This window comes from Mustela putorius, unplaced genomic scaffold (genome assembly GCF_011764305.1).
Source record: "Mustela putorius furo isolate JIRA1106 unplaced genomic scaffold, ASM1176430v1.1 tig00003863_pilon_pilon_pilon, whole genome shotgun sequence".
Lineage (NCBI taxonomy): Eukaryota > Metazoa > Chordata > Mammalia > Carnivora > Mustelidae > Mustela > Mustela putorius.
Genome location: NW_025422015.1, coordinates 28,146,812 through 28,174,112, shown reverse-complemented (window position 1 = coordinate 28,174,112; position 27,301 = coordinate 28,146,812). Strand labels below are relative to the sequence as shown.

The 27,301-nt window shown below is 36.2% G+C and overlaps 1 protein-coding gene across 1 annotated transcript in view; it reads left to right on the top strand.

Moving 5' to 3' along the window:
- Positions 1 to 27,301, top strand: part of RNF217 (ring finger protein 217) — a 149,169-nt gene that overhangs the window by 75,902 nt on the left and 45,966 nt on the right. The window contains exon 2 of the mRNA XM_013061168.2: positions 16,229 to 16,462. Coding sequence (XP_012916622.2) covers positions 16,229 to 16,462 — 234 coding nt within the window. The remainder of the gene's footprint in view (positions 1 to 16,228; positions 16,463 to 27,301) is intronic.

Below are 27,301 nucleotides of genomic sequence, written 5' to 3'. Positions count from 1 at the left end.
TTATATGCACTCAGAAACCCAAAAATTCATTCGGCCCACTTTTTTGCAAAATTCACTTTATTGTGATGGTCTAGAACTGAACCCACAACAGGCTTCAGGTAAAATAATACTATAAAAATACTATGCAGGCAAAAAAAAAAAAACCTATCGGGGGTGGGAAGTTGGGTGAGTCTGGTGGTGGATATTATGGAGGGCACATATTGCACGGAGCATTGGGTGTGGTACATAAACAATGAATTCTGGTACACTAAAAAGAAATTAAAAAAATAAAAAATTAATAAAAAATACTATACAGGCAAAAACAGTGTATAAAAACTTTTCAATTGTGTTGTTATTCTTCCTTTACACTCATACTTATATTTGGCTTAGAAAGGTTTAAGAATTTTGAAATGCAGCTTGTTTTCCACTTTTACTTATCATTTACTCTGTTAAAATACTATAATGTATTCTACATTTTCCATATCGCTCAGTTTTCTAACTGGTCTCTATCATGCTGTCTTCCTATATACTTTATCTTAGCTAGTTTTCTGAAATGAATTGTTATTTCAATCAAAACCCTCACATTTGAACTATCTCAGTTCTAACACATGAGCAATATTTACTATATTTAGCTATATTTAGAATATATATATTACATATAAATATATATATCTAGTATATTTAGTATATTTACTATATACTATATTTAGCTATTATTGACCAATAACAAATTCAAGACATTTTTATTATTGTATTGCAGTCACCTGAAGAAATGAAAAAAAACTGGGGTGTTTAACACCAGTCAGTTAAGGCAGTCAGTTAGATGTCTGCCTTCTGCTTGAGTCATGATCCCAGGATCCTGGGATCAACCCTATATCTGGCTCCCTGCTGAGCAGGGAGCCTGCTTCTCCCTCTCCCTATGCCTACCGCTCCCTCTGCTTGCTCTCTCTCTCTCTCTCTCCCACTGTCAAACAAATAAATAAAATCTTTCAAAAAAAAAAAAAAGAAGAAGAAGAAGAAGAAGAAATGAAGCAGGGTAGAATTTTCTAAAATGTATTTGTAGTAAATCAAGACACTAAGTATTCTAGTCCTTTTTCATTCTAATCACAAAACTTTTAACTAAGAGTTGATAGTATATCCGTTCACTATGCAAGTCTTTTTTAGACACCTCTTTATCCTACTCATATTTTTTAAAATATTTTATTTTTTTGAAGATTTTGTTTATTTATTTTAGAGAAAAAGAGAGAGCAAATACGAAGGAAGGGGAATAGGGGGAGGGAGAGAATATCAAGCAGACACACTTCTGAGCATGGAGCCCATTGAGGGGCTTAATCTTATGACCCTGAGATCATGAACTGAGCTGAAACCAAGCATTGGATGCTTAACTGACTGAGCCACCAGGTGCCCCTCAAATATTTTATTTTTAAGTAATCTCTCCACCCAACATGGGGCTCAGATTTACAATCCTAAGATTGAGTCACATGTTCAACCAAATGAGCCAGCCAGGCACCCATATCCACTCATATTTGTAAAAGAGATTGCTTTACTCCTAGCATAAGATCTCTCCCTACTTGGAAGTATTAAAATTCAAATACCAAAAGAAAGGAGAGTTTTTTGAAAACATATATATCATTTTCTCTTTTCATATTCAAATATACTTTAAATTTGTTTCTGGCAAATATAAAGGAAAATTTGGTCAGTCTGCACTAAATAGTATTTTATATTTGGAAATAATGAATAGAAGCCAGGAAGAAGGAATTACAATTTTCTTTATTGAATCTAAAAACTCCAGGTAATCAACATGCTATTCTTAGAACTGAGTGGATGGTGCACAATGATACTTTGTTTTGGCCTGAAAAGGCTCTGTTGAAATTGTTCTTTTTAAGTTAAAGAACTATGTGAACTTGGTTTAACGTCTAGGAAAGCATTGATGCTTGCCAATACTGAAAGACCAAAACCTCTAGGAAAAAAAAAAATAGATGGTGGTGAGTTAAAATACAGAAAATGTATTTTTTAAGTGTCAAACTTGGACTATCTTCAAGTTTACAAGTAGTATTGTAAGGAGTGATTTTGTTGTGCTATTTGTTAAAGTTTTCAAGAAGAAAGGGTTTTGGATTTAAAAAACAAAAAACAAACAAACAAAAAACAAACCCACATAACTATTTTGACATCAGCTCCAGGAAAGGAACGTTGCTTTCTGTGAATTAGTTTTGGTGAGAGCAGCACTGTGTAAGCAGGATACCCAAAGGGTTTAGTTTACTTAGGAAATGGCTATGTTCTCCACTGCACCCTACAGAGGGTTAGGGATGAAGCCCAGAATTCATTAGTGCAGTGGTGTAGGGTTTAAACTAAGACTACAAAACAGACTTAAATAATGTTCATTAATTCAGTTGTGAATTTACCCATAATTCTCAAGATCCTGTCTTGTTTTCAAGACCAACCCAAAGTTTTGGTTACTGGTTTTGCTATCAATTCTGGATCTACCATTTACTACGGTTCAGGAAATATTTATGCATAAAAAATTCTGTTACAATCAAAAATTTTTTAAAAAACACTAGAGCATTAAATTAAAAAAATAATTCCACAGCATGAAAAGTCAATTCGGAATGATTCTTCTCTCTCTTCATGTTTTTTCATATATACTTTTTTAAAAAAATTAACATATAATGTATTACTTGCCCCAGGGTTCATATATAGTTTTACATACTTATGTAAGTACAATTTTAATGATTCCTTATCTAATATTATCAAATATCTTTTAAAATATTTTTCGTATTTTTTTCTTTAAGAAATATTACAGCCAAATCTACTCATTGAGATCCTTTTTATTCTTCATAGTTTAACTGAGATACCTCTTTTTCCGTGAACGGTCAAAACCAGTTCTCCTTTTGGTTTCTCTGACTGAACAGTGGTCATTCATGCCTATGTTTATCTCCCCTGATAAGCTGAAAGCTACTTGAGGGCAACAGTTTATTCATCTATAAATTCTCTCCTGTAGGTTGTAGAGTGCCTTGCCCATGGTGGGCACTGAATAAATAATTGGGTATTGAGTTGAAACTAATCCATAGAGTCATTTAGAGCAAAGTGTTTTACAAAGAATTTGAAGTGGGAAGAAATGAGCAAAGCCATAGAAGTTTTATGCCTTTGAAAAGAAGGAAGAAGTGGCACAGTAATGCCTACCTCTGGGGAGGTAGAGGTATAATTTAAATATAAAAACACCAAATAGGGAGAAGACTGTTTATAAAGATAATATCCTAAGCTGGTATGCATCAAGAAACGCTGCAATTAAATGTGTAAACCAAAAATACATCAATGAGAATACATAGAGAACTGGAAAAAAATATATTGTAAGCAACTTTATAACTCCTCTTTCAGAATCAGATTGAGTATATAAATAAGTAAATGAGCCCATAGAGGAATTAATGTTAGCCATTCAAACTGGTACTTAATAGAGAGCTATACAGAATCTTACAGCTCTTGATTAGAGTAAAAGATGTTAATGTCCCAGAAACATTTTTTTAAGTCATGTAATTGGCTAAAAATAAAACCTTAATATTTTTAAAATGAAGATTTTACAGACCACTTACTTAATGCACAATTAGGCAAAGGTGAAAATAAATGGCAGAAAAAAGTTACCGAAAAAGTATTAGCTACATAGAAATTAAGTAACACTTAAAGAGGAAGTGAAAACAGTTTATACACTGCCTAGAAAAAAATGAAAAGAGAGCATTCCATTCCAAAATATTCAGAACATGGTAAAAACTATTCATTACTAAGGAATAAAAGCAGGAAACAAGGGACTAAGGAACATCTTAAGAAACTCGGTAAAGAATAACAAATGAACCAAATGAAAGCATAAAGAAGATAGTGCTGAACATAAAATCCCCCAAGGGAGGAAAAGAAAAAGAAAAAAAAAGAACAATATAAAGGTTAAGCCCAAGAGCTGATTATTTTATGAAATACAAGATTATTTCTTTTAGGAGCCTGAGTTAAGGATCAAAGAAGTAAAAGTAGACAGTGAGAAAGAGACAAGGTGAGAAGAACAGCTGAGATGAGAAAAGAGAAAACCAGAAAGAACGAGGGAGAACAGAGAAAATTCTACTGCAGTAGAGGGGAAACCTAGGGAATAGACACTTTCCTAGAAGACATACCCTAAATTAGGTCCTCTATTGTAATTGGCCTGTTCAAATTTTTAACTTCGTCTTGGCTAAATTTTGGTAACTTATAACTAATTCCTGGGAGGTTTTTTCCCCCGCTTCCTTTCTTTCAATTTTTACTGTGGTTGAGGATAATCCTGTTTCCCCAGTGGCCAGACCACACCTGAATGATGGCTTTGTTTTCTGGGTGGTACACTTTCACCAAGAAAGCTAGAGAGAAGAAAAGATTTCAAAGGATATATGAGAAAGAGTTAGAGAAGTGGGGTATCTCCCTGGGAGAAACAACTGAAGGGACATGACACCTTGTCTTCAAGTGTTTGAAGACCCTTTACCAAGAAGAATGGTACCTCCAATAAGACCTAGGAGAAAATTAAAAATTAAAAATACCTTGTGTTCAGGGAACAAAATTGGGAAACTCCTACATTGCTCTTCTAGGTCAACATGTCTATTTTGCAATAATTTTCCCTGAACCTATTACCTTAAATATGCCCAAGATTTGAGTCAGTGACACTACTCTGACTACTGATAAATCCTCCAAATCACTCATATTTGCATTTTGCTTTCTTATTCACTTTTCAGGTTTGTTCAGAGAATTTACTCTAATTTGTGGAAGGCAAAAAAAAAAAAAAGTTTTCCATAACTAGACCACCAATGGCTTTCTCTTTTCCTTGCTTTTGGCATTTTTAAGATATTTAAGCATATTTTGAGGGCCCAGAGAAAGAAACTAAAGAGGAGGGAGAGGTAGATGTTATAAAAGGTATCCTGTGGGTTCTGTAAATGTTTTAAAGCTTACAGATGTTTCTAGTTTCTGAAATTTTCACTTGTTTCTTTTTACTGAAATTAAACCTCTGGGTAAAAAAATAAAATTGTCTTCTCTGCCTCACCAGAGGATTGCTAATTATTACTTTGGTACTAGGTCAATGAAAAATGCCATTTCCTGTTTATTACTGTGAACTCTATATCTATATTTCCATATCTATGTATCTGTATTTCCACCCTTGGTTGGATTTTTAAGAAAATGGGGGTACTTTTGGTGTAAATCATAATGTTTGTCTTATGTACCTCAGCATCCAATCCTCCTTTTTGGAATACAATATATTCATGTAATTTGTACTTTATATTCCTTTAAATATATGCTTTTGAAGAAAGAACACTGAATTATGAATGAGAATACTGAGTTCTGAATTATGAATGAGTGCAGGATTTAAAATGTTCTCAAATAAGCATCATAGGAGTTTTTAATTTCTAAAATTAATTTTGTGAGTTATTATTTTCTAAATATCAAGGAAGATAGTATTAACCAATTTTTATTGCATTTTCCCTGTCAGGAACTGTTCCAGGTATTTTACACAAATTAACTCATACAGTCCTCTCAACAACCCAGTTTGGTTTGTACATTGCCATTCCGGTTACATGGATACAAATGCTCTGAGTCTGGAATCTGCTCTTTTAACTACCACACTCTACCGACTTTTTTTAGCTAGAGCTAAAGCTTTAGAAAGTTTAAGTGTACTTAAATTAAGTGCTTAATTTTGTAAATTAGCACACCCCTTACACTTACACAATTTTAGAGACAGCAGGGAATCCAAAAGGTGAATTAGGCCATTTCCAAGAGTGTTGGTTGTGTAAGCCCCTGACTCAAGGACATTCAGCCACATACATAGCAGCAGAATCTTGCCTCTGATTTCCATTTCAGGGTCCTTTTTGCAAATTACCTGTGAGGTGTCTTTATATTCTGATTGTAAAAAATTGGGATATCTTGGGGCACCTGATTGACTCAATGGGTTAAGCCTCTGCCTTTGGCTCAGGTCATGATCTCAGGGTCCTGGGATCGAGCCCCGCATCGGGCTCTCTGCTCAGTAAGGCGCCTGCTTCCCCCTTTCTCTCTGCCTGCCTCTCTGCCTACTTGTGATCTCTCTCTCTGTCAAATAAATAAAATCTTTTAAATAAAAAAATTGGAATATCTTATTTAGATTAACGTAATGGTGGGGAAATCACAGTGGATAACATTAAACCAAAAAACTCAAAATTGTTATTTTAGAAATATCTCCCTCTCTGATGGGTGACCAAATATCTTGTCTGTTCTAAAATTTTGTCTTCCAAAAAGTGAATTTTATCATAGTTAAATGAGTGTTTACTCATTCTGTTTATCTGAGCACACATTACATATACATATTTTCTTTCGATTTTATTTATTTGACAGAGAGAGAGATCACAAGTAGGCAGGCAGAGAGAGAGGGGGAAGCAGGCTCCCTGCTGACCAGAGTTCAGTCTAAATAGTTCATCGGTACTTTGTTTTGAAAAACCCCTTCATATTTAAAATTTGAAAATTATCCTCTTAAAGAATCTAGGGAATTTATCTTACTGATATACTTGCCCACATGTGAATAATTTACATATAAGAGTATTCACTGTGACATTATTTGCCGTAGTAAAATATGTCCCAAAAAACAGTCTAAATGTACAAAAATATGAGAAATAAGGCTGGTAATAGTGCAGCGGAAATCTACGCAGTTATTAAAAACAAAAAACAAGGAAGTCCTTCCTATGTGATATGAAAATATCTTCACAGTATATTGTAAAGTGAAGAAAACAAGGTGATTATTATTTGCTAACATTTGGATTAAAAAAGGGACAAAATACATATATTTGCATTTCTTATATATGCTAAAACATTTCTTGAAGGAAATAGCAACCATTTGGTGGGATGGATAGAATGCGAGTATGGTTATAAGAGAGAAACGCTAATTTTTATCTACTTTATACTTTTTGGCTTTTGAATTATGAGAACTTCTGACCTTATGCAAAAAAGCTGAATTAAAATTTTGAAATTTTTATTAAATGAATAAGGGAGCATGAAAATTTGGGTGAGAAGAAAGAGAAAGAAGTTTAACACAAACAGGTGAATGTGTATAGAAAAACACAGTTGCATGATTGAACAGAAAATTAAGACTGCATGAATTATATCGTTAATATTTTAACTATTTAAACATTATTTTACTGACTCTTAGCTATGAGAACTCAATTAGCCTTTAAAATTACATGTCACTTTGGTGTTAAGTTTCATTTTCCTTATAACTCATGAAGTTGAACACACTTTCATGTTTGCTGGTCATTGAACATCCTCTTTTGTGAAGTGCCTTGACTATTTTTTCATTCAGTTGGTTGTCTTCCTTTTTCTTATTGACATGGAGGGGTTCTCTATATATCCTGGATGAACAAAACCTTGTCCTTGAATATTGCAAATATCTTCTCCGGTTCTAACTTACAGTCTCACTCTCTTCATAGTACCTGTTGGTGAGCAGAGGTTTAAATTTTATTTAACCCAATTTTTCAGTTTTTTTAGTGAGTATTTTTTGTGTCACATGTAAGAAATGTTTCCCTTCCCTGAGGTCATGAAGATATTTTCCTTAATCATCTTTAGAGGTTTTATTGTTTAATATTTTAGAATTATACCACTTGGCTTGAGGTGGAAGTCAAGACATTTTTTTTTAAAGACATTTCAGTAAACCAGAACAATTTATTGAAAGAAATTGTCCTCCACACTGCCCCGTAGTGTCAATGCCTCTGCTGTCCATATGCAAGTTGTTCTGTTCGATACCCTTTTGTGTTCTGTTATCTATCATTATCCATCCTTATCTGTCTTTTTTTTTAATATTTTATTTATTTATTTGACAGAGAGAGAGAGAGAGAGAGACCCCATAAGTAGGCAGAGGGACATGGGGATGGGGGGAAGCAGTCTCCCTGCTGAGCAGAGAGCCCAATGCAGGGCTCTATCCCAGGACCCTGAGACCATGACCTGAGCCAAAGACAGAGGCTTAACCCATTGAGCCACCCAGGAGCCCCCATCCTTATCTATCTTGATGCTAGTGTCATACTATTGCAATTACTATGGCTTGATGATTCATCTTATATATGGTAAAACAAGTTCTACTTCTTTGTTTTTCTTGATCAGGAGTATCATGACCAGGGCTCCTGGGTGGCTCAGTCAGTTAAGCGCCTGCCTTTGGCTCAGGACATGATTCCAGGATGCAAATATATGTATTTTGTCCCTTTTTTAATCCAAATGTTAGCAAATAATAATCACCTTGTTTTCTTCACTTGACAATATACTGTGAAGATATTTTCATATCACATAGGATGGAGCCCTGCATCCCATCGTCTGGCTCCCTGCTCAGCGGAGAGTCTGCTTCTCCTTCTGCCCCTCCTCATGCTCACACTCTCTCACCCTCTCAAATGAATAAATAAAATTATCATACCATTCATAAGTATTTTACAGTCAGATTGTGATTTTGAATTCACTTCCTCTTCCAAAAAAGAGAAAGAAACTGCAGGAAATTTTATAGATAAAAATGACTGAATTTACATTTCTATCATATTGAAACTTCCAATTCAAGACCCAGATATATCCCTCCATTCACTTGCTTCTTTTTATTTTCTCAAAAATGTTTCAAATGTATCTGTGGGATAGTGTTATTTATATTTTGGATTTATTAATACTTCGTGTTTTTATATTGCTATAAATGATATTTCTTAGATATTATTTTCACATCACTTGTTACCAGTAATAGAAGTACATTTGTTTTTTGTGTAGTTGACCTATTCAGCAACCTTGCTAAATTCACTTGTTAATCCTAACAGCTTATCTGTAGATTATTTTGGGTTTATTGCATATATAAGGACCTAATCTGCAAGAAATGGAGGAATTTATTCTTCATTTCTGATTGTTTTATTATCATTTCTCTTCTTGCATTGGTTATGAGCTCTAGTTAATGCTGAATAACAGTGGCAGGGCATACTTGACTCATTTCTGATCTCAAGAAGAAAATTTTCAGTATTTCATCATTGAGTGTGATGTTTATTGTTTGTTTTTTTAAATAAACATTCTTTATCATTTTAATGAAGAGTTTTCATCTCTTCCTAGTTTGCTAAGATTTTAACATGAATGAATGTTGAATTTGTCAAATACCTTTCCTCTTTCTATGGAGATAATCATGTGATTTTTCTCCCTTATTAATATGAGTTATACCAATTGGTTTTGAATGTTAATCCAAACTTGTTTTCTTACAATAAAACTTTTTGATCAGGATATATTATCTTTTTCTTCTATTGTTCAGTTTGTTTTACTAATATTTTGTTTAGGATTTTTGCATCTATGTTTATGAAGAGATTATCAATAATTTTCCTTTCTTGCAATGTCTTTATCAGGTTTTGGTATTAGGATTTTGCTGACCTAATGAAACAACTTGAACAGTGACCCCTTCCCCGACACCCATTTCCTTGTTCTGTAAGAGTAGTTGTATAGGTATTATTTCATCCTGAAATTCTTAGTAGTTTAACAGCAACCCACTTGGGACTGAAGTTTTCTGTTTGAGAAGATCTTTCTCTGTTGCTTTTTTTTTTTTTAATATTTCATTTATTTGAGAGAGAGCACGAATGGGGAGGGGGCAGGAGGATCGAGAGAAGAAGCAGACTCCCCACTGGCAAGGAACCTGCTGTGGGGCTCGATTCCAGAACCCTGGGATCATGACCTGAGCTGAAGGCAGATGCTTAACTGACTGAACCACCCAGCCATCCATCTCCTCTGTTGCTTTTAAGATATTTTTTTATGTTTGGTACTTGGCACTTTTACTTGCTGTGCTTAGGTGTTTTTTCTTAATATTATTCTTGCTTGGGGTTGAGAGAACTTCTGGGATATTTGGTTTGATGTTTTTCATTAGTTTAAAGAAAAACGTTTACAGACATCTAGCACAATGCTCTGTACTCACTGTTGAGTAAACAGAAAAGCATATTTATCAGTAAAGCAGTGACTTTCCTGTATTCACTGATGAGAAAGTCATGGGGAAATCCATGAACCTGAAAATGAATCTGCTTCTATGGTGCTCCACAAAGTAATTAATGCACAGAAAATGTTTAGAACAGTGCTTGGCTGGGCACCTGGTTGGCTCAGTAGGTTGAGCATGGTCTCTTGATCTCAGGGTTGTAAGTTCAAGTTCCATGTTGAGTTTCTCTACACTCAACTTACTTTAAAATATCAACTTTTTCAACTTACTTTACTGTAAAAAGTAAAATCTCAAAAAAAAAAAAAAAGAAGACTGTTTGGCATGGAGGAGGGGCTGTGTCTATTTCATGATTGTTGTTGCTTTTGTTGTGATAGTCAATTCTCCTCTGTCATATTAACATGTTCCTTTTTAAGGAAAGAGGAAATTGGTATCAAGTGAACAGAAGTTGGAGGCACCCTGTAAACTACTGTGACCAACACTTAAAACCAAGATCAAAGTCATTAGGCATACTTTTGATAAATCAAGCTTCAAAGTCCCAAGTTTTAAACATTCTCTGTCTTTTCTTTGGATGATTTAATTAAACTGACACTTTTCCAGAGGCTCCCCCCCCTTACCTGTGTCACTAAATTACTTTTGAGTTGCCCCAAGTGGCAAATTCTCCTTTTAGCTTGAATGTTAAGTGAGTAGTAGTGTCTCTTGGAGACACTTAGAGACTGTTTTAATATTAAGTAATTTTGTCTTACAAGAATAGACATATTTTTGTTCAGAAGAATTGGAGAATATATTTTTCAGTGATATAAATACTGGTATTAGAATTGAACATAACACAAATTCAAAATATCTTTGGGGGCATCTGGGTGGTACAATTGATTGAGCATCTGACTCTTGATTTCAGCTCAGGTCATGATCTCAGGGTCTGGAGATCAAGCCCCACACTGAACTCTGTGCTCAACAAATATCTCCTTGAGATTCTTTCCCCTTTCCCCTCCCTCCCACTCTGCTCTTCCCTTACTTTCTCTCTCACTCTCATTCTCAAATAAATAAAGTTTTTTTTTAAATAAAGTGTCTTTGTTTTAAGTATAGTAAGTACATAAAATCCTTGAGACAGAAGTTAGATGACATGTTATTTGAACTATATTAAAGAATCATTGTCATTTGAGCAGATGTTTGGTATCATGGTTATGTATTTTTTTAAAAGATTATATTTATTTATTTGACAGACAGAGATCACAAGTAGGCAGAGAGGCAGGCAGAGAGAGGGAGGAGGAAGCAGGCTTCCAGCTGAGCAGAGAGCCTGATACGGGGCTCCATCCCAGGACCCTGAGATCATGACCTGAGTCGAAGGCAGAGGCTTTAACCCACTGAGCCACCCAGGTGCCCCTTTGGTTATGTATTTTAAAGAAACAGATTTTTTTTTAGATCGATACTGAAATAGTCATGAATGAAATGACATGATATTTTCTATTTGCTTCAAAATAATATGGGTCAATGCACAGAATAAAGAAGATTGGCCAAGAGTTTATAAGTGTTGAAACTGGAGAATGGATACTTAAGGATTCATAATATCAGTCTGTTTATTTTTGCATATGCTTATGATTACCCTAATAAAAAAATGTTTTAAACAGTGGGTAAAATATTAAATGAATTAGTGTCATCAAATCATCAGTTACTAGAAGAGACTATCAACACAAATTTGATTGCTGTCGTCTCAAGTTCCACAAGGGCAAGATTCATAGCTTAAGCTACTTTATATCCTGGACCTATGTCTTTTACATGTAATATTGTAGGAGCTAAATATATGGTTTTTTGGATGAATTAATGAACTTTATTCTTGTTGCTATAATAGATTTGCAGTGAATCCTTTCCAGCAAATATTGCATATCCATGTAAACTGTGTTTTATTAGACACTTCTCATTGAGTAGCATTGGCTCAGCATCAGATTATTCAAGCCAAAATCCTAGAATTATCTTTGCTTCCTTCTTTAACTTTATCTTCAATATCTGGTCCCTCACCAAATCCCATTGGTTCCACTTCCAAAATGTACCCCATTTCTGGCTACTCCTGTCACCTAGTTGCATCATCCATCATCGACTGTCTAGAGGGCTGAAACAGTCAGAGACCACTGGTAAGAAGAAAAGTACAGTCCAGAGTCCTATTATTCCAGTCTCCACTTCTCTCCTTCTACAGTCCATTCACCAGGAAGAGCCCAAGTGATATTTTTAATGTCAATCAAGGTATGTCACTCCACCTCATAAAACCAGTCAATGATTCTTGTTGAATTTAGAATACAATCCATAACTTCCTATCACAGCCAACAAGGCCTGTGTGCTCTGGCTCATTTGGACTGTGCCTTAGTCACTCAGTTCTGCTCTGTGAACAGAAGCGCATCAGACACCTTGTACCCTGGGGCCATGTCCTTGCTTCTGTTGCCTGGACTGTCTTCCCCAGTTTCTCTGCATGATGGGCACTTTAGTTCCCTGTCCAAGTTCTCCTAAGGAATCCCGTCCCTGATGTGTAGTTTCCTCTGGTACTGACTATGAACTGCCTGGCTTGTTTACTTATCACACATTTCCTGAAAAGAAGCTCTGTGTCTCTCTCCCATCATTTCTCCAGAGTCCACCATGATGCCTACCTTGTAAAAACCACATTTCATTGAAATCTAAGACATGATCAATTGTAGGTGAAAGTATTATAATATGTGCCACCAAGAAAATAAAAACTGCAAATTAAACTATGGCACAATGCTGAAGACTATTAATGATAAACAGTCCTGACTTTTGAGATATTAAAATGCTGAAAAAAATGTTTCCTTGAGCTGACGAAACATGTATCTTGTTGAATACACAAATGAATACACTTTGCTTAATCATGATTACTAATCTGGTAGTGATGTTTTTTGAGGAAATTATTCTGAGAAAGATACGTAGAGGCCAAGAGATTGCATAGGTCATCAGTAGCATTCTATTATGAAAAAGGAGATAGTATTAGTATGAAGAACTATGAGTAATTCAAAGAACTGTATGAGTAATTTTTCCAAACTACCAATTACTAGCTTACCAGCAATGATCCTGGGTGGGCCATAAAACTTGAATTCTCAGAAAAGCCTTTAAGAGACTCAAGCAGTTGTCCTGGAGGTTGATTCAGACCCTAAACTTGGAAAAAGAAGGAGGGGAGAAAAGATGGGAACAGACAGATTCAGAGAGAGTTCGTAGTGGGAAGATGAGGAACCATGATCATGTTGCATCTATCTGCATAATAAAATAGAGATCATTTGGTTCAGTGCAGTGGGGTAGGGATTTTGGAAAGAAGAGAAGGTATGGAATAAGCCAAATGCAGAGAGTTTGAGAGCATGAAGAAATTGTGTGTTCTATGGAAATGGATAGGTGTGCAGACAGATTGGAAAAGCACTGAAGAAAACAAGGTCTTCTGGTTAGATGTCAGATGGTAAGCCATACACAAAGTGGTATGGTGTAAGCTCTCACTGCTGGAGAAGTGACAAGAGAACCTGCTCCCTTGAACTGCCTTGGATTGTTCTGGTCCCTAAACTATATTCCATTTCTATAAGAGCTGACAATCCCTGGGTGGCTCTGAACTAAATGCTTCTATTATTATCCTTTCTATGGCTAAAATAAATCTATAGGGGAGTGAGGTCAGGTTCAAACATTGACCTGGGAGGAAAAAAATTGACTCCCATCCCCTAAACTATGCTGTTCCTCAGTAAACACGAGTCACTGGAAATGGCCCAAGGGAGCTCCTTCTATGCGGAGTGAAAAGAAATTGTTTTTCACTTGCTGAAAACTGGAGGGTTTTTTGTTTTGTTTTGTTTTGTTTTTTTAATTTTCGTATGAGAACATCCAGACTTTTGGGACAACTTCATGCTCTTGCCAGTGTGCTCTGATTCCAGTTCATCTGTATGCCCTTAGCTTTCTACACCTGACTTTGTGGTCCAGGCTTAGTAATCATCTTTCAGGCGCTCTAAGGCTGTCATCTTGGGTTAGGATGCTTGTACCTTAGGGCAGCACATATTTGATCCATTTAGGAGGTGGGGAAAATCAGGAGTATCCCTGATGCAGTGCCATACTCTCTTACCCAGCCTTTGTCCATGTTGTACCTTCTGTTTGCTTGAAACCCCTTCACCCAGCTTGGCGAGGTCCTACTAATCTTAAGATCTCGCTTGAAACCTCACTTCTTCCTAGAAGGCTCCTCTGAGTCTCCGAAGTGTCAGTTCCTGAGCCTCTCACATCTTCTCTCCTGACACCCTGTTTCTACCTGTCAGGCAGACTCACGGCTCTGGGTCATGATCACCTCTTTGCTGATGGGCACTGCAAACTTCTGTGCCTAACCCCAGTACCTGGCTCCGAAGCAGGCTTGATAAACATTGACAGAATATTAAAAAAGGAAACATGTATTCATTTTTTAAAGGTTTTATATGCTTTGTTAACTCAGTTTCTAATAATGTCACAGGTGGGATTTTTTTGTCTGTTTAAAAATCTTCCAAGGATTTATGTCTTAAGCTATAACTGAAAACAATGTATTAGAAAACTTAATTGGGTGTATAATAACATTTCATAAGTTTAACAAGTGTAATAATAAATCTGGTTGCATCTATAAGTAGACATCATAAAAAGTAAAAATATTATTTGGGGCTGATATTTGAAAAACCTTTCTAGACTGAGTTTTGTACAATAGTTGTATAAAATTATGTAGCAATTAACACTTTCAGCAGGTTGGTCCTAAGAAGGTTTATCTAAAGCCAGACTCCATTTCATTATCGGTCTGGCTCATGTCCTTTATTCATATTAAATGTATCATCATCCCATACATCCTTCAGCCTGTGGCTTTGTAAGTCTGTGCCAGATAAACAGCAAAGTTAAAAGCAAAGTTACTATGATGTCAGTAGTGTGTTTTTTCAATTGTTCTTTGTAGTGATGTTTTTCTTCTCCCAAATAGCATAGCTTTTCCCCATTCCTTCCTCAGTTTTCATGGAGGACCTTTTCTCATTAAGGTCAACAGACTTCTTAGAATGTCAGGTTCACCCAGGTGAAAAAGAAACAATTTAGCATTTTTTTGCCTCTTGGAACTTTCGCTGCCTCCCTTTGCTATATTAGGATATGCAAAAAGAGATTATGATGCCATGATATAAAAATACAGTAAACACTTCTTGTTCAATACTTATCGAAAACATGTATGGAACTCCTTAATTCTAGGTAGTTTATTTTCTTCATCTTTTGAAATTTGGTTGTGTCCAGACTTTATGCTTTTATCTTTTGCTGTAATCTTTAATGCTAACCTTATCTAGAATCCCATGCCAAATGCTAAATGTAGCATTCTAGTACATCCTTCTCTCTCCTAACCTAACTGTGGTCCTGGGAAGAAATTCATTTTATAAATTACCTCAGGTTTAGCCAGATCTTGTATGGATTATTATTTTTTAATTTTTAATTTTTTATAAACATATATTTTTATCCCCAGGGGTACAGGTCTGTGAATCACCAGGCTTACACACTTCACAGCACTCACCAAAGCACATACCCTCCCCAATGTCCATAATCCCACCCCCTTCTCCCAAACCCCCTCCCCCCAGCAACCCTCAGTTTGTTTTGTGAGATTAAGAGTCACTTATGGTTTGTCTCCCTCCCAATCCCATCTTGTATGGATTATTTTTAAAAGCCAGTGTGATTGGTGTGATTTTCTTACTTGTTCCTCTGATTCTGGTGACATAAAAACTACTGTATGTTCATTACAGAGAATAGTCAGGGAAAATGAGGTTATTACTGCAATATTGTTAAACTATTAGGTGATATAAATATATATATGTAAATATATATATATATAACACTTTCAAAATCCTTTTTTTTTTTCCTTTATAGTAAAGCACCCTAAGTTTAATGTTGAGACTCTGCAGTAAGCTTGGAAAATCTGAACCACCTTTTATCCTTTAGCTGCCTTACCGTAAAAGCAGCTAAAGCTGCAGGCTCACCAAAGAAGCAAATTATCATGCCGTCCTTCTGGGTTTTTCCAGAAGGATGAGATGATAATTTGCTTCTTTGGTGAGCCTGCGGCTTAGGTCCATTTAAGTTCACAAATATGATAAAAAAAAAAATGCTTTGGAAACTTTATATAGTGATTGTTTTGGTATTGCCTAATGTAGATACCAAAGTGATTGCCATTTATTATGTTAGAAATCCTGAGAAATGATGGATAATCCTTTACTGTAATCATGAAATAATCAATAATATATGAGGAGAAAAAAGAACAGAAAGTTAACCAGTGCCCCTTTTTTGTCTCCCATGTGCTCTTTCACACAGGTACAACTTGGCCAAGTAGAAATCAAATGCCCTATCACAGAATGTTTTGAATTCCTGGAAGAAAGAACAATTGTCTTTAACTTAACACATGAAGATTCCATCAAATATAAGTATTTCCTGGAACTTGGCCGTATTGATTCCAGCACCAAGCCATGTCCTCAGTGCAAGCACTTTACAACCTTCAAGAAAAAAGGACATATCCCTACCCCTTCCAGATCAGAAAGCAAATACAAAGTAAGCATGTTCACCAGAGTTGTGGGTTAGATGTCACATGATGCCAAATTAGGCCAACTTGTGGTGGGCATTAAGTGGGCTTCCTTCCCTTACCCAAGTCTAAGGTGAGTATGTATTGGCTGTGATTCTGAAAATAAGTGGTTTGGGGAGGCTGATGATAAGAAAGCACTCTTGGGGGTTTCCTTAAAGTTTTTCTTTGACTTCAACCATGTTCAAAATTCATTTAGTAGCCAAACGGAATGACTAATCTTTTAAAGTAACTGTCACTGCTATTACTAAATATTAAGGACATATTAATCCTTTTTTTTTAGTGTAAGTTTGATTTTTTCAGCGGACCTAACATGATTCTCCTCTGGCTCCATCTAATAAGTGAATATAGTAAAAAATATATATAGTAAAAAATAATAAGTGAATATAGTAAAAAATAATAAGTGAATATAATAAAAAATACTATTCATTCAGGTACAAAATGCCAGTATGAGCTAGACTGTAAGCTAAGTTTGGGAGATGCAGTGGCAAATATGACATAGTCCCTGCGCCAAAAATGTCTAATGAAGGTGAGACAGATGTATGCTCTAAAATGATGGTTCAATATGATTAGTCAAAAGAAGAAAACAAAAACAAGAACCCCAGTACACTTGCGCTTTGAGAACACTGATGGAGAAGAGGCTAGGACGCGAGGAGAGACTTCTTGAAGAAGACGCAGTTCTCCAGGCAGATAACCAGATAAACATTGGAGAACACGTTGAAGCAAGGAATGAAGGAATGAGTAAGAGCACAGGCCCCGAGGCTGAGGCGGCCACACTGGAAACAAATGCTTGGTGGGGCTGGTGGGGAGGCAGCCAGCAAGAGGCAGCTGGGCAGGTACTTAAAAGCAGATCGTGTTGAGTCTTACACTGAGCCCAGAAGTTTGGATTTAATTCTGTAGGCATTACAGAAAGATCATTCTGGCAGCATTAATAGAGGATGTCACGGGAGGGCCAGACTGAAGGCTGGGCGGCAAAGGCAGCCGTTGTGGGAACTAATTCCTGATTCACAGCGCCCGCTGTCCTCACCATTACCTGGGGGTCTTTTAGACAACCACTGCCCTGGGCCCACTCCCCAACAACACTCTGGCACATTTTTGAGCCTCACTGGGTGTTGCTAGAGTGTAGCAGAACTGGGAACCTTTGCAGTAAATGAAGCAGGAAAATGAGGTCTGTGGCCCTAGAATTTCATCCTTGTCATTACAGTAGAATGGCAAGGTGAGGTGATTTCAAAGGCTGTGTGAAGTCCTCTCCGCTTAAGGTAAGTCTTAGCCCGCGTTCTGGTCTTGGAAGCAGTGGTGGTATGGTATGCATTCTGTAGATTTGAGGGACAGTGGTTCAGCAAGTACTTCCCTCTGTGGGTTGCAAGGATGAGCTCCAGCAGGTTAGTCAAAACCTCTTAATGAGTAACTGGGCTTTGAGATGGCTTGGCTCTCATAGTCAGTTCTTTTATTTACTATCTTTGTGAAGCCTAGGCTCATAACTAGCAGGAAACACTCCCCCTTTTTTTTTCTTCTCTAAAAAGTACCTTTTTGAGGTTGCAAAACTGTGTAACTCAAATAATACACTCACAGTGATTTTGAATACTGACTTAATAACAAAAGCATACTTTTATTTGACTCTGTATGTTTTTAAAAGTTATTTTTTTAAAAGATTTTAGTTATTTAGTTATTTGACAGAGAGAGAGAGACAGTGAGAGAGGGAACACAAGCATGGGGAATGGGCGAGGGAGAAGCTCGCTTCGCGTGCAGAACAGGGAGCCCAATGCGGGGCTCAGTCCCAGGATCCTGAGGTCATGACCTGAGCCGAAGGCAGACGCTTAACAACTGAAGCACCCAGGTACCCCGGTTAAGTTTTTTTTATTCCAATTTTATGTTGTTGATGTGATCAGAAATTGCTAGTTTTAGAAGGACTTCTTATCTCATAACAGTGTATTTTATTTTTTTCTAAATATACATATACATATATATATACACATATACATATATATACACACACATAATATATATTATATATATACATATATACACATATAATATATATTATGTATATATACACATATATATAATATTATATATATGTATAATATATATTTTACATATTATATATATTATACATATATATGTAATATGTATATACATATATATTATATGTGTATATAATATATGTAATATGCATCATATTATACATTATATATGTAATATATACATTATATGTATGTAATATATACATTATATATGTAATATGTACATTATATATGTAACATATGTATATTGCATATATTATATATACATATATATATTAGTGTAATTTATTTGTTTATAAAATATATGTTGATACAATTAATATATATTTATAAAATATATGTATATAAACTCAGATTATACTATTTTGGAATTTTGGTAATTAAAACATGTATGTATAGAGTCAAAGTGAAAATCATTCAAAAATATACTGTTCTTATGAAATGGGTGAAAGGTGTAGTGTAAGGTGCAATTATAGCTGTAGTAAAATTTTATAAATCCCATTTCACCCCCAGATCACTAAGTCCTTTGGTGATGAGCATTATTTATCAGAATGCACATGTATTGAGAAGGAAATATATGAAAATTGAAAAATATAAGATCCAATATTTTTATAATTTTGAATGAACCAAGGGAAGTGATAGCATTTTCCATCATTAAACTGTAAACTCTTATGTTAACATTAACTACCTGATTTGCATGTCCATACCTGTCTGGATATTATGAGTAAGGAGAGCTTGGACAAGGATGCTTCAGCAAACCAACTGTTTCTTTCATGGCTCTAGCATAGCACCCTACATTGACACTATTATCCTTCTTCTTTGTGGTAAATGAACGGCTATTTTTTAGGTTTGCTCTGTTTTAAAAAATTCTGTTTTCCCAATAACAGACCCCACTTCCAAATGGTATAGTCCATTGTAACTTTAAGAGTTTTGAATTCAAATACCTGAATGTAATGAACTGAGTCATAACACAACAGAAACAAAAAGAAAGATTACTATGAATGTCTTCCATGTCTGAGCAATTTGAAATCTCTGTATAATATTGTTTACAGCCTAAATGGGTTTCGTACCTATGGGTGAACCCCTTATAATAGTTATTTCAATATTACTCTTTTTGTGTCATTGAATTATAATGTTGTGATCCAAGATGTCACTTCTTGAACATTTATTATGATTTCTGTCAATTGAGAAGGACTTAAATAGAAGGTTAAAATTGCTTGGAAATATCACAGCTATTTTATAACAGGAAATACCTTTTGATACATCTGACATGAAATTTGAAATCTAAAATATCATATGAGGTATTTCATTTAAATAGGTTTGTAAATACCACCTTTTTTTTGTGTACTTTGCAATTGAAAAGGGGGTAAACAGAATATATCAACAAGCAGAAAGAAGAACTTCTAGGTGCCAATAGTGCTTCCGAGCCCTCACTCAACATCTCCCTTCTAACAAAATTTTGCATACACAGAGCTTTTCATTATGTTCTGAACTCCATTAAACTACTACTGTATCAAATAGGACAAGTATATTCTTGAATGGAGAGATTACATTGAGACAACCTTGCCTTTGTGCAAATTCAGTCTTTCTCATTAATAATATTTGTCTTCTTATTCCTACAACTCCTGTCATGAGGCAAAATATTTTACCATTCCATTTCACCGTTAATTTCAAGTCCAATAAAAAAATCTAATGTCTCACCGAAACAGTTCCTAGAATGTATTAGTGCAACTGCATATCAATACAGTGAACACATTAGCGATGGGAAAATGAAAATGCTGAAGTTGTGGCTTTAATGGTGCTCATGTGATGCCTGGTGACAGACACATCCCCAGCACCAGAAGTTTTTCTCCAAGGCTACTATCATCTGGGATTTTATGGTGTTATTGTGTGGTTATTTGCTTAAAGTCTCTCCCACTCATTTCTTGGAGGCCAGGTCCAGGCTTGCTGACTGCTGAAAAGCTGTGTCAAGCCCTGTGTCTGATAGATTGCACTCTGAAATTATATTTGTTGGAGGAAATAATAAATGGGCCAATGCATATATAATAATGTGTACCGTAGTAAATGTGGGTAGAAAATGCTGAGATCACTGGGAGAAGAAAGGGCAGGAGAGATTAGAAAGACTTCAATAAGAGTAAACTGAGCTTTGAAATGTTTAATTTGCCAAGCTGGAAAAGGTGGGTCAGAGTACTGGCTTCCAAATGTGTTTAAACTCAGTCTGCCACATATGAGCTCTGCCCCTGTGAGTAGATTTTTCATATGTTTTACTGGGGTTAGTAATAGTACCTGTCAGCAGGGCAGATGAAGGATTAAACAGGGTCACACATGTAAAGTGCTTAGCATCATGTCTGCATGCATCCTAAGTGCTCAACATTTGCTAGAAATTATCATGTTTGCTCTCATTATTAGGCAGCGGCCACAGAATAAGCAACCCTGAGTTATTGGGATGGAGATAGAGGAGCCAAGAACAAGAAGGTGGAATGAAAGTTCGGGTCACTGATGGATGGTGGGAACAAAGGAGGGATGATATCGACCATGTCTTGAAGAAGAAGAACAGGCTTGGGGAGTGAAAAACAAATTTGGTTTGAAATGTATTGATGATGTTAAGTTTGAAGACCCTTGGGGCTTCAAAGAGATCTCTAAGAAGTGTGGATCTTATGAGAAGGGATCTGATGACAAGCATTAATATTTGAGGAGCTTGAGGCAGAGGGAGGTGACTTTGACAGAAATGGATAAAGCATATTCTGAGAGGTTGAGAAAGTGATCGTTTTTCATGAAAAAGAGTTGAGAATTACAAATGATTAAATATAGTCATTTTATGCCTTAAGAGTTGTACTGAGGTAAGGGCAGTTCTCAGTTTCTTCCCTATTTCCCAGCATAGACTAAGAAAATGTCCCCCTCTTTATACTGATTTGGACTAGGTTGAAGGGAATGCATAAACCAACACAGGGAATGTGTTAGAGGTCATTTTCTTTATGGTTTCCTTGAGGCAAAACTAATATAAACCCCACTCTTCTTCCCACAAATAATAAACAGAACCTTGAAGATTCACAGAATGGTGCTTTAATTCATTGTAAAGTGAAAGAAAAGGAAAACAGTAAAATGTCCTGGGGAAACTCCCTCTATATTCTTACCTTATATAGTTAGCTGTCTTTTTATCCCTCTCTTTTAATTATTAAAACCTCTGGGAAGAAAACACATTTTATAAAACTGCAAATACATTATTTCCTTGTGTGGTAAAAGAACTTTTCTAAGGTCTTTATAATCAAATCAATGGGTTTGCTGTTCCTAACTAATGTACTTTAAAATGTGCATAAGTGGAAGGCTGGAATTGTGATAATACTCAATTTACCCTCTTCCTGTGTCTGTTATTCAGCCCTCTCTGACCTGTCCTGTACTCCAGAAAGTTGCCCCTTTGAATGGCTTTTCCAGATTCCCTTACATCTCGATTCCTATTTGGGTTCAGCCAACTATTGCCATTGGCAGGAGACAAAAGGGTGGAAAGAGAGAATAGTAGATAACGTTGCTTCCTCACTCCCTTCCTAATTCAGTACAAAGCTCTGGCCGTAGCTGTGTCCTTCTAGGACTGTACCTCCTGCTAGGTGGTCCCTCCCCCATATTTCTAATTCTCACTGAGCTGCAGAAACCTCTCTCCTCCTTTGTCTCTTTGGCTCTAAGAGTGACAGTGGCTTCCTACTATGTCTGCCAGTCCTTTATTCAGATCCCAGTTGCACATCTTCAGTTGTGCCTCCAGTAATTTTTATTTATATCAATACATCAATCAATATACTTGAGCTTTCTTTTAGTAAAGATAATTTGAGAATTTTTTCCCATGTGTAAAAACGTTTAAGAGTTTCCTGTAAAAAGCATGCTGCTTTGCTCTTTGGTTTTTCCCCAACACCATTGCTTTAAGTTGACAATGTTTATAAATTGAGAATCAGACTGTGCATGAGCCCTGCAAGTTCGGTTTATCCTGTGACACATACCAACTTCTCTTGGCATTAATGCATCATTGATGTTAGGAGCTATAGAAAACAAGTGTAGTTTCTTCAATGATTGTTGCTAGAATGGATTTGGGAGGAAGGTAAAGATGGAGTTGTCTAGCCTGATTTAAAGAAGCCAGCTTAGGGGCGCCTAGGTGCCTCAGTGAGTTAAAGCGTCTGCCTTCATCTCAGATCATGATTCTAAGGTCCTGGGATTGAGCCCCAAATTGGGCTCTCTACTCAGTGGGGAGCCTGTTTCCCCCTTTCTCCCTCTGCCTGCCTCTCTGCCTACTTGTGATCTCTCTTTGTGTGTGTGTCAAATAAATAAATAAAATCTTAAAAAAAAAAAAAAGAAAGAAAGAAGCCAGCTTAAACAAAGGGTGTGTTATATATGCTAACTTTGAAAAAAAAAAGTGCAATATCCAGCTATGATGCAGATCCACTAAATTTTATTAGGATGCATTTTTCTCTCTAATTTTTACTATTGAGGTGCTTTGCTAAAGTTTTTCTTTGTTTCCTTTATTGATGTATAAATTAGCCATAATATTTTATGGAGTCTTTACTTGAACTTCTAACAACGAAAACCAAAGACTAGAATTCATTTATTATTCTAACCTACATTTGATGTTCAAAAAAACCCTACAATAATTATAATAATCAAGGCCCATAGCTACCATAAATTGACCTACAATGGGACTGAAAACTGTTTTTTTTTTTTTTTTCTTCACTACATCATCCTTTGGGTCTTCAGCACAAGAGACAAGTTGAAGAATCATTTCTCACTGAGGACATGCTAAGGAGTGGGTAAAAGTAAGCCACGTCTGGTGCTCATTATGAAATGGTCTGGAAGATGTTAGGGCTATGCATTTCTCACCTACCACACTCTGTACTCCTACTTTGCCATACTTACCTTCTCAGATCTTTATGGGAACCTAATGCAACCATTTACGTGTGAATAAATCCTCTCTACAAAATACCTACAAGTGGTCATTCAGACACTGATTAAACACTTCCATTTTTTAAATTAATTTTTAAATTTTTTATAAACATATAATGTATTTTTATCCCCAGGGGTACAGATCTGTGAATCGCCAGGTTTACACATTTCACAGCACTCACCATAGCACATACCCTCCCCAATGTCCATAATCCCACCACCCTCTCCCGATCCCCCTCCCACCAGCAACCTTCAGTCTGTTTTTTGAGATTGGGTCTTTTATGGTTTGTCTCCCTCCTGATCCCATCTTCTTTCATTTTTTCTTTTTTTTTTTCCTACCCCTCAAACCCCCTTGTTGCATCTCCAATTCCTCATATCAAGGAGATCATACGATAGTTGTCTTTCTCTGATTGACTTATTTCACTAAGCACAAAACCCTCTAGTTCCATCCACGTTGTCGCAAATGGCAAGATTTCATTTCTTTTGATGGCTGCATAGTATTCTGTTGTATATATATACCACCTCTTCTTTATCCATTCATCTGTTGATGGACATCTAGGTTCTTTCCATAGTTTGGCTATTGTGGACATTACTGCTATAAACATTCGGGTGCACGTGCCCCTTTGGAACACCACGTTTGTATCTTCAGGGTATATACCCAGTAGTGCAATCACTAGGTCATAGGGTAACTCTATTTTCAGTTTTTTGAGGAACCTCCACACTGTTTTCCAGAGTGGTTGCACCAGCTTGCATTCCCACCAACAGTGTAGGAGGATTCCCCTTTCTCTGCATCCTTGCCAGCATCTGTCATTTCCTGACTTGTTAATTTTAGCCATTCTGACTGGTGTGAGGTGGTATCTCACTGTGGTTTTGATTTGTATTTCCCTGATGTCGAGTGATGTGGAGCCTTTTTTCATGTGTCTGTTGGCCATCTGGATGTCTTCTTTGCAGAAATGTCTGTTCATGTCCTCTGCCCATTTCTTGATTGGGTTATTTGTTCTTTGGGTGTTGAGTTTGTTAAGCTCTTTATAGATTTTGGATACTAGCCCTTTATCTGATATGTCATTTGCAAATATATTCTCCCATTCTGTCGGTTGTCTTTTGATTTTGTTAACTGTTTCCTTTGCTGTGCAAAAGCTTTTGATCTTGATGAAATCCCAATAGTTCATTTTTGCCCTTGCTTCCCTTGCCTTTGGAGATGTTCCTAGGAAGAATTTGCTGCACTGAGGTCAAAGAGGTTGCTGCTTGTGTTCTCCTCAAGGATTTTGATGGTTTCCTTTGTCACATTGAGGTCATTCATCCATTTTGAGTCTATTTTCATGTGTGGTGTAAGGAAATGATCCAATTTCATTTTTTCTGCATGTGGCTGTCCAATTTTCCCAGCACCATTTGTTGAAGAGGCTGTCTTTTTTCCATTGGACATTCCTTACTGCTTTGTCGAAGATTAGTTGACCATAGAGTTGAGGGTCTGTTTCTGGTAAACAATTCCATTTTTAAGAAACTTCCTACTTAGAGAATCATTCCTTTCTATTCAAGAACTCATTGTTACCTTCCAGCTGAGATCTGTCTCTTGCTTTCACCTGTTGGTCACAGACCATCCTCCCATTTCCTCAGATACACTATATAATTAGATGGCCCTCCAGTACTCTAGGTAGGTTATCTCTGTGAGATGTTAGCCTTACTGTGTTGTTTTCAGAATAGATGTCTTGTTGAGAATGGGGTGATGCCATCTGCTCTGGCTAGTGAATTTGTACTACACAATCAGGCAGAATCTTCCAGTATTATTTATATTCATCTATGAAGAGGTAGGTCCTCAAACAAGAAATAAATTCAGGCAGATACTTCTCTGGGCCTTGCTTTCTAGGTTTACACGAAGAGTCTATAAATGTTTAAAGGTGTTTCCAGGCAGCAGAAGCAAAATAGATTGGTATGAAGTAACGATTCTCAAATTAGGGAGAGAGACTTTTTTCAAAGAATAAAACCCTCGGAAGAGTATGCCTCTCAGTTGAAAATGAAAGCCAGTACTAAAGTGACTGTATTATGCAATAGTGTGTCACATATGTAAAAGGATCCTGGAAATCAATATGAGGGATGTCAGTAAAGCTGTTTGTATGAATAACCACTACAACTCTGTATAGTTTATCTTGTCATGTGTTAACAGTTTTTTGAGTTTTTTTGTTTGTTTGTTTGTTTGTTGTCCTCATTTGATCTCTCACCTTTAGGAAAGTTTCCCTTTCATTTTTCGGCTTCGTTTCAGCTATGCTCCGAAAAATTAAGGCAAGGGTCACTGGACCACTTTTGGACTGTGTTCAGGGAACAGTGCCTTACGCAGCTTGCACGTTACTAGCACTATACGGTATTCAGGGAGATATCCCCAAGTAAGATGGGACTAAGGGAATAATATTAGAGACTAAGAATGGAGGCAAGAAGCCAAGCCCATGTTTTGCCTTGTGGAGAACCTCCCTCCACTGCCACTCTTGCTTTAGGATTTGATCTGATAAGGGAGCAGATTGTGCTTCCTTGAAGGTATATGAGGCCATGCATCAAACACTACTTTTCTTCTCTCTATGATACCCTGTACTTCTTCCCAATCTTCTCGTCTTCAAGAAAGACATCTTAAGTTATTATAAAACTTTTCATAACCACGAGATTTCCCTCTTACATCTATATTGATCAGTTTCCTTAGGACACAGCCTAGTCTGACAGCCATAAGTTTAATGTTTCATTTAAGAAGTTCCTGGACCACAGTGTATTTTTAGAGACACATCAACGGTGTAGGAACATAAATATAAGACTAATTGAACCCTGTTTATTGGACACTTCAGCAAGGCTCAGGACTGACGCAGCCAAAGTGGCATCTCTTTTTGGGCCTCATGAGAACCCTTGCTCTCTCCCTAGTGCTCTAGGTGCTTTCAGGCCTCTGTGGAAGCTTAGGCTGGGCCTCAGCCGGAAATGTTACTCTAGCATTGGCCCCAGTGACATTCCATTCAGCCTTCAAGGCCACCTTCTCTCTGAACATTAGCCTCCCAATCTTCCCTGAAGCACCTTTCCCATGATTCCCACTTGTCCAAGCTTCTCTTTTAGCAGTAATTACATGGTTTGAGAGCTCTCTGTGTTTGTACCTGTCCATCTTCAATAAATTCCTTGAGGATAAGTGTTTTCATTCTTTTGTATGTACCTAAAACAGTACACTCAGTACCTGCTACTTGAAGGTGCTCAATAAATATTAGTTGAATGGGCAAATGAATCGCTGGGTAGGCTTCATTATTGCGTATCTGTCTTACCTTGTAGTTCTAATAAAGCAAATTTTTCTTGGAAGACTGAGTTAGTGCATATTTGCAATGACTATTTCAAACATAGATATTGTCTAATATTTTAAGTTTGATAAGTAATGATTTCATGATTTGTTTAAAATAATTATGTATATAGGAGTATATATAATTAGGTTATAAAGACATTTCTGGGGTCCTTTTTGGTTTGGAACTCCATATTTTGTGGGTTATTTTTTTATTTGGCATGAGCTGTCAAGAGAAAATACCATTTGCTTAAGACAAGTCAGTGCATTTAAATTATCTTGTGAGTGTCATAGTAACTCAGATTTTTAGAAAAACTGAAGAAATTCAGAAGTTTAAAATTTAATATAAAGGTTTTTTTTTTTTAAATTTTTCATGGATTCTGGAACAAGTTAATCAAGATTCTTAACTCTGATAACTTTATTCTTGAAACTCTTGCAGTCCTGTCTGTTGTAGAAGAGTTTGATCACAATCTTGATGTTCAGTAAAATGTCACATGGATAAAACATTTAGTAAGCATGATCTGGTAATCTAAGAAAAGATGATACCATCTTAGTTACTGATCATAAGTTAG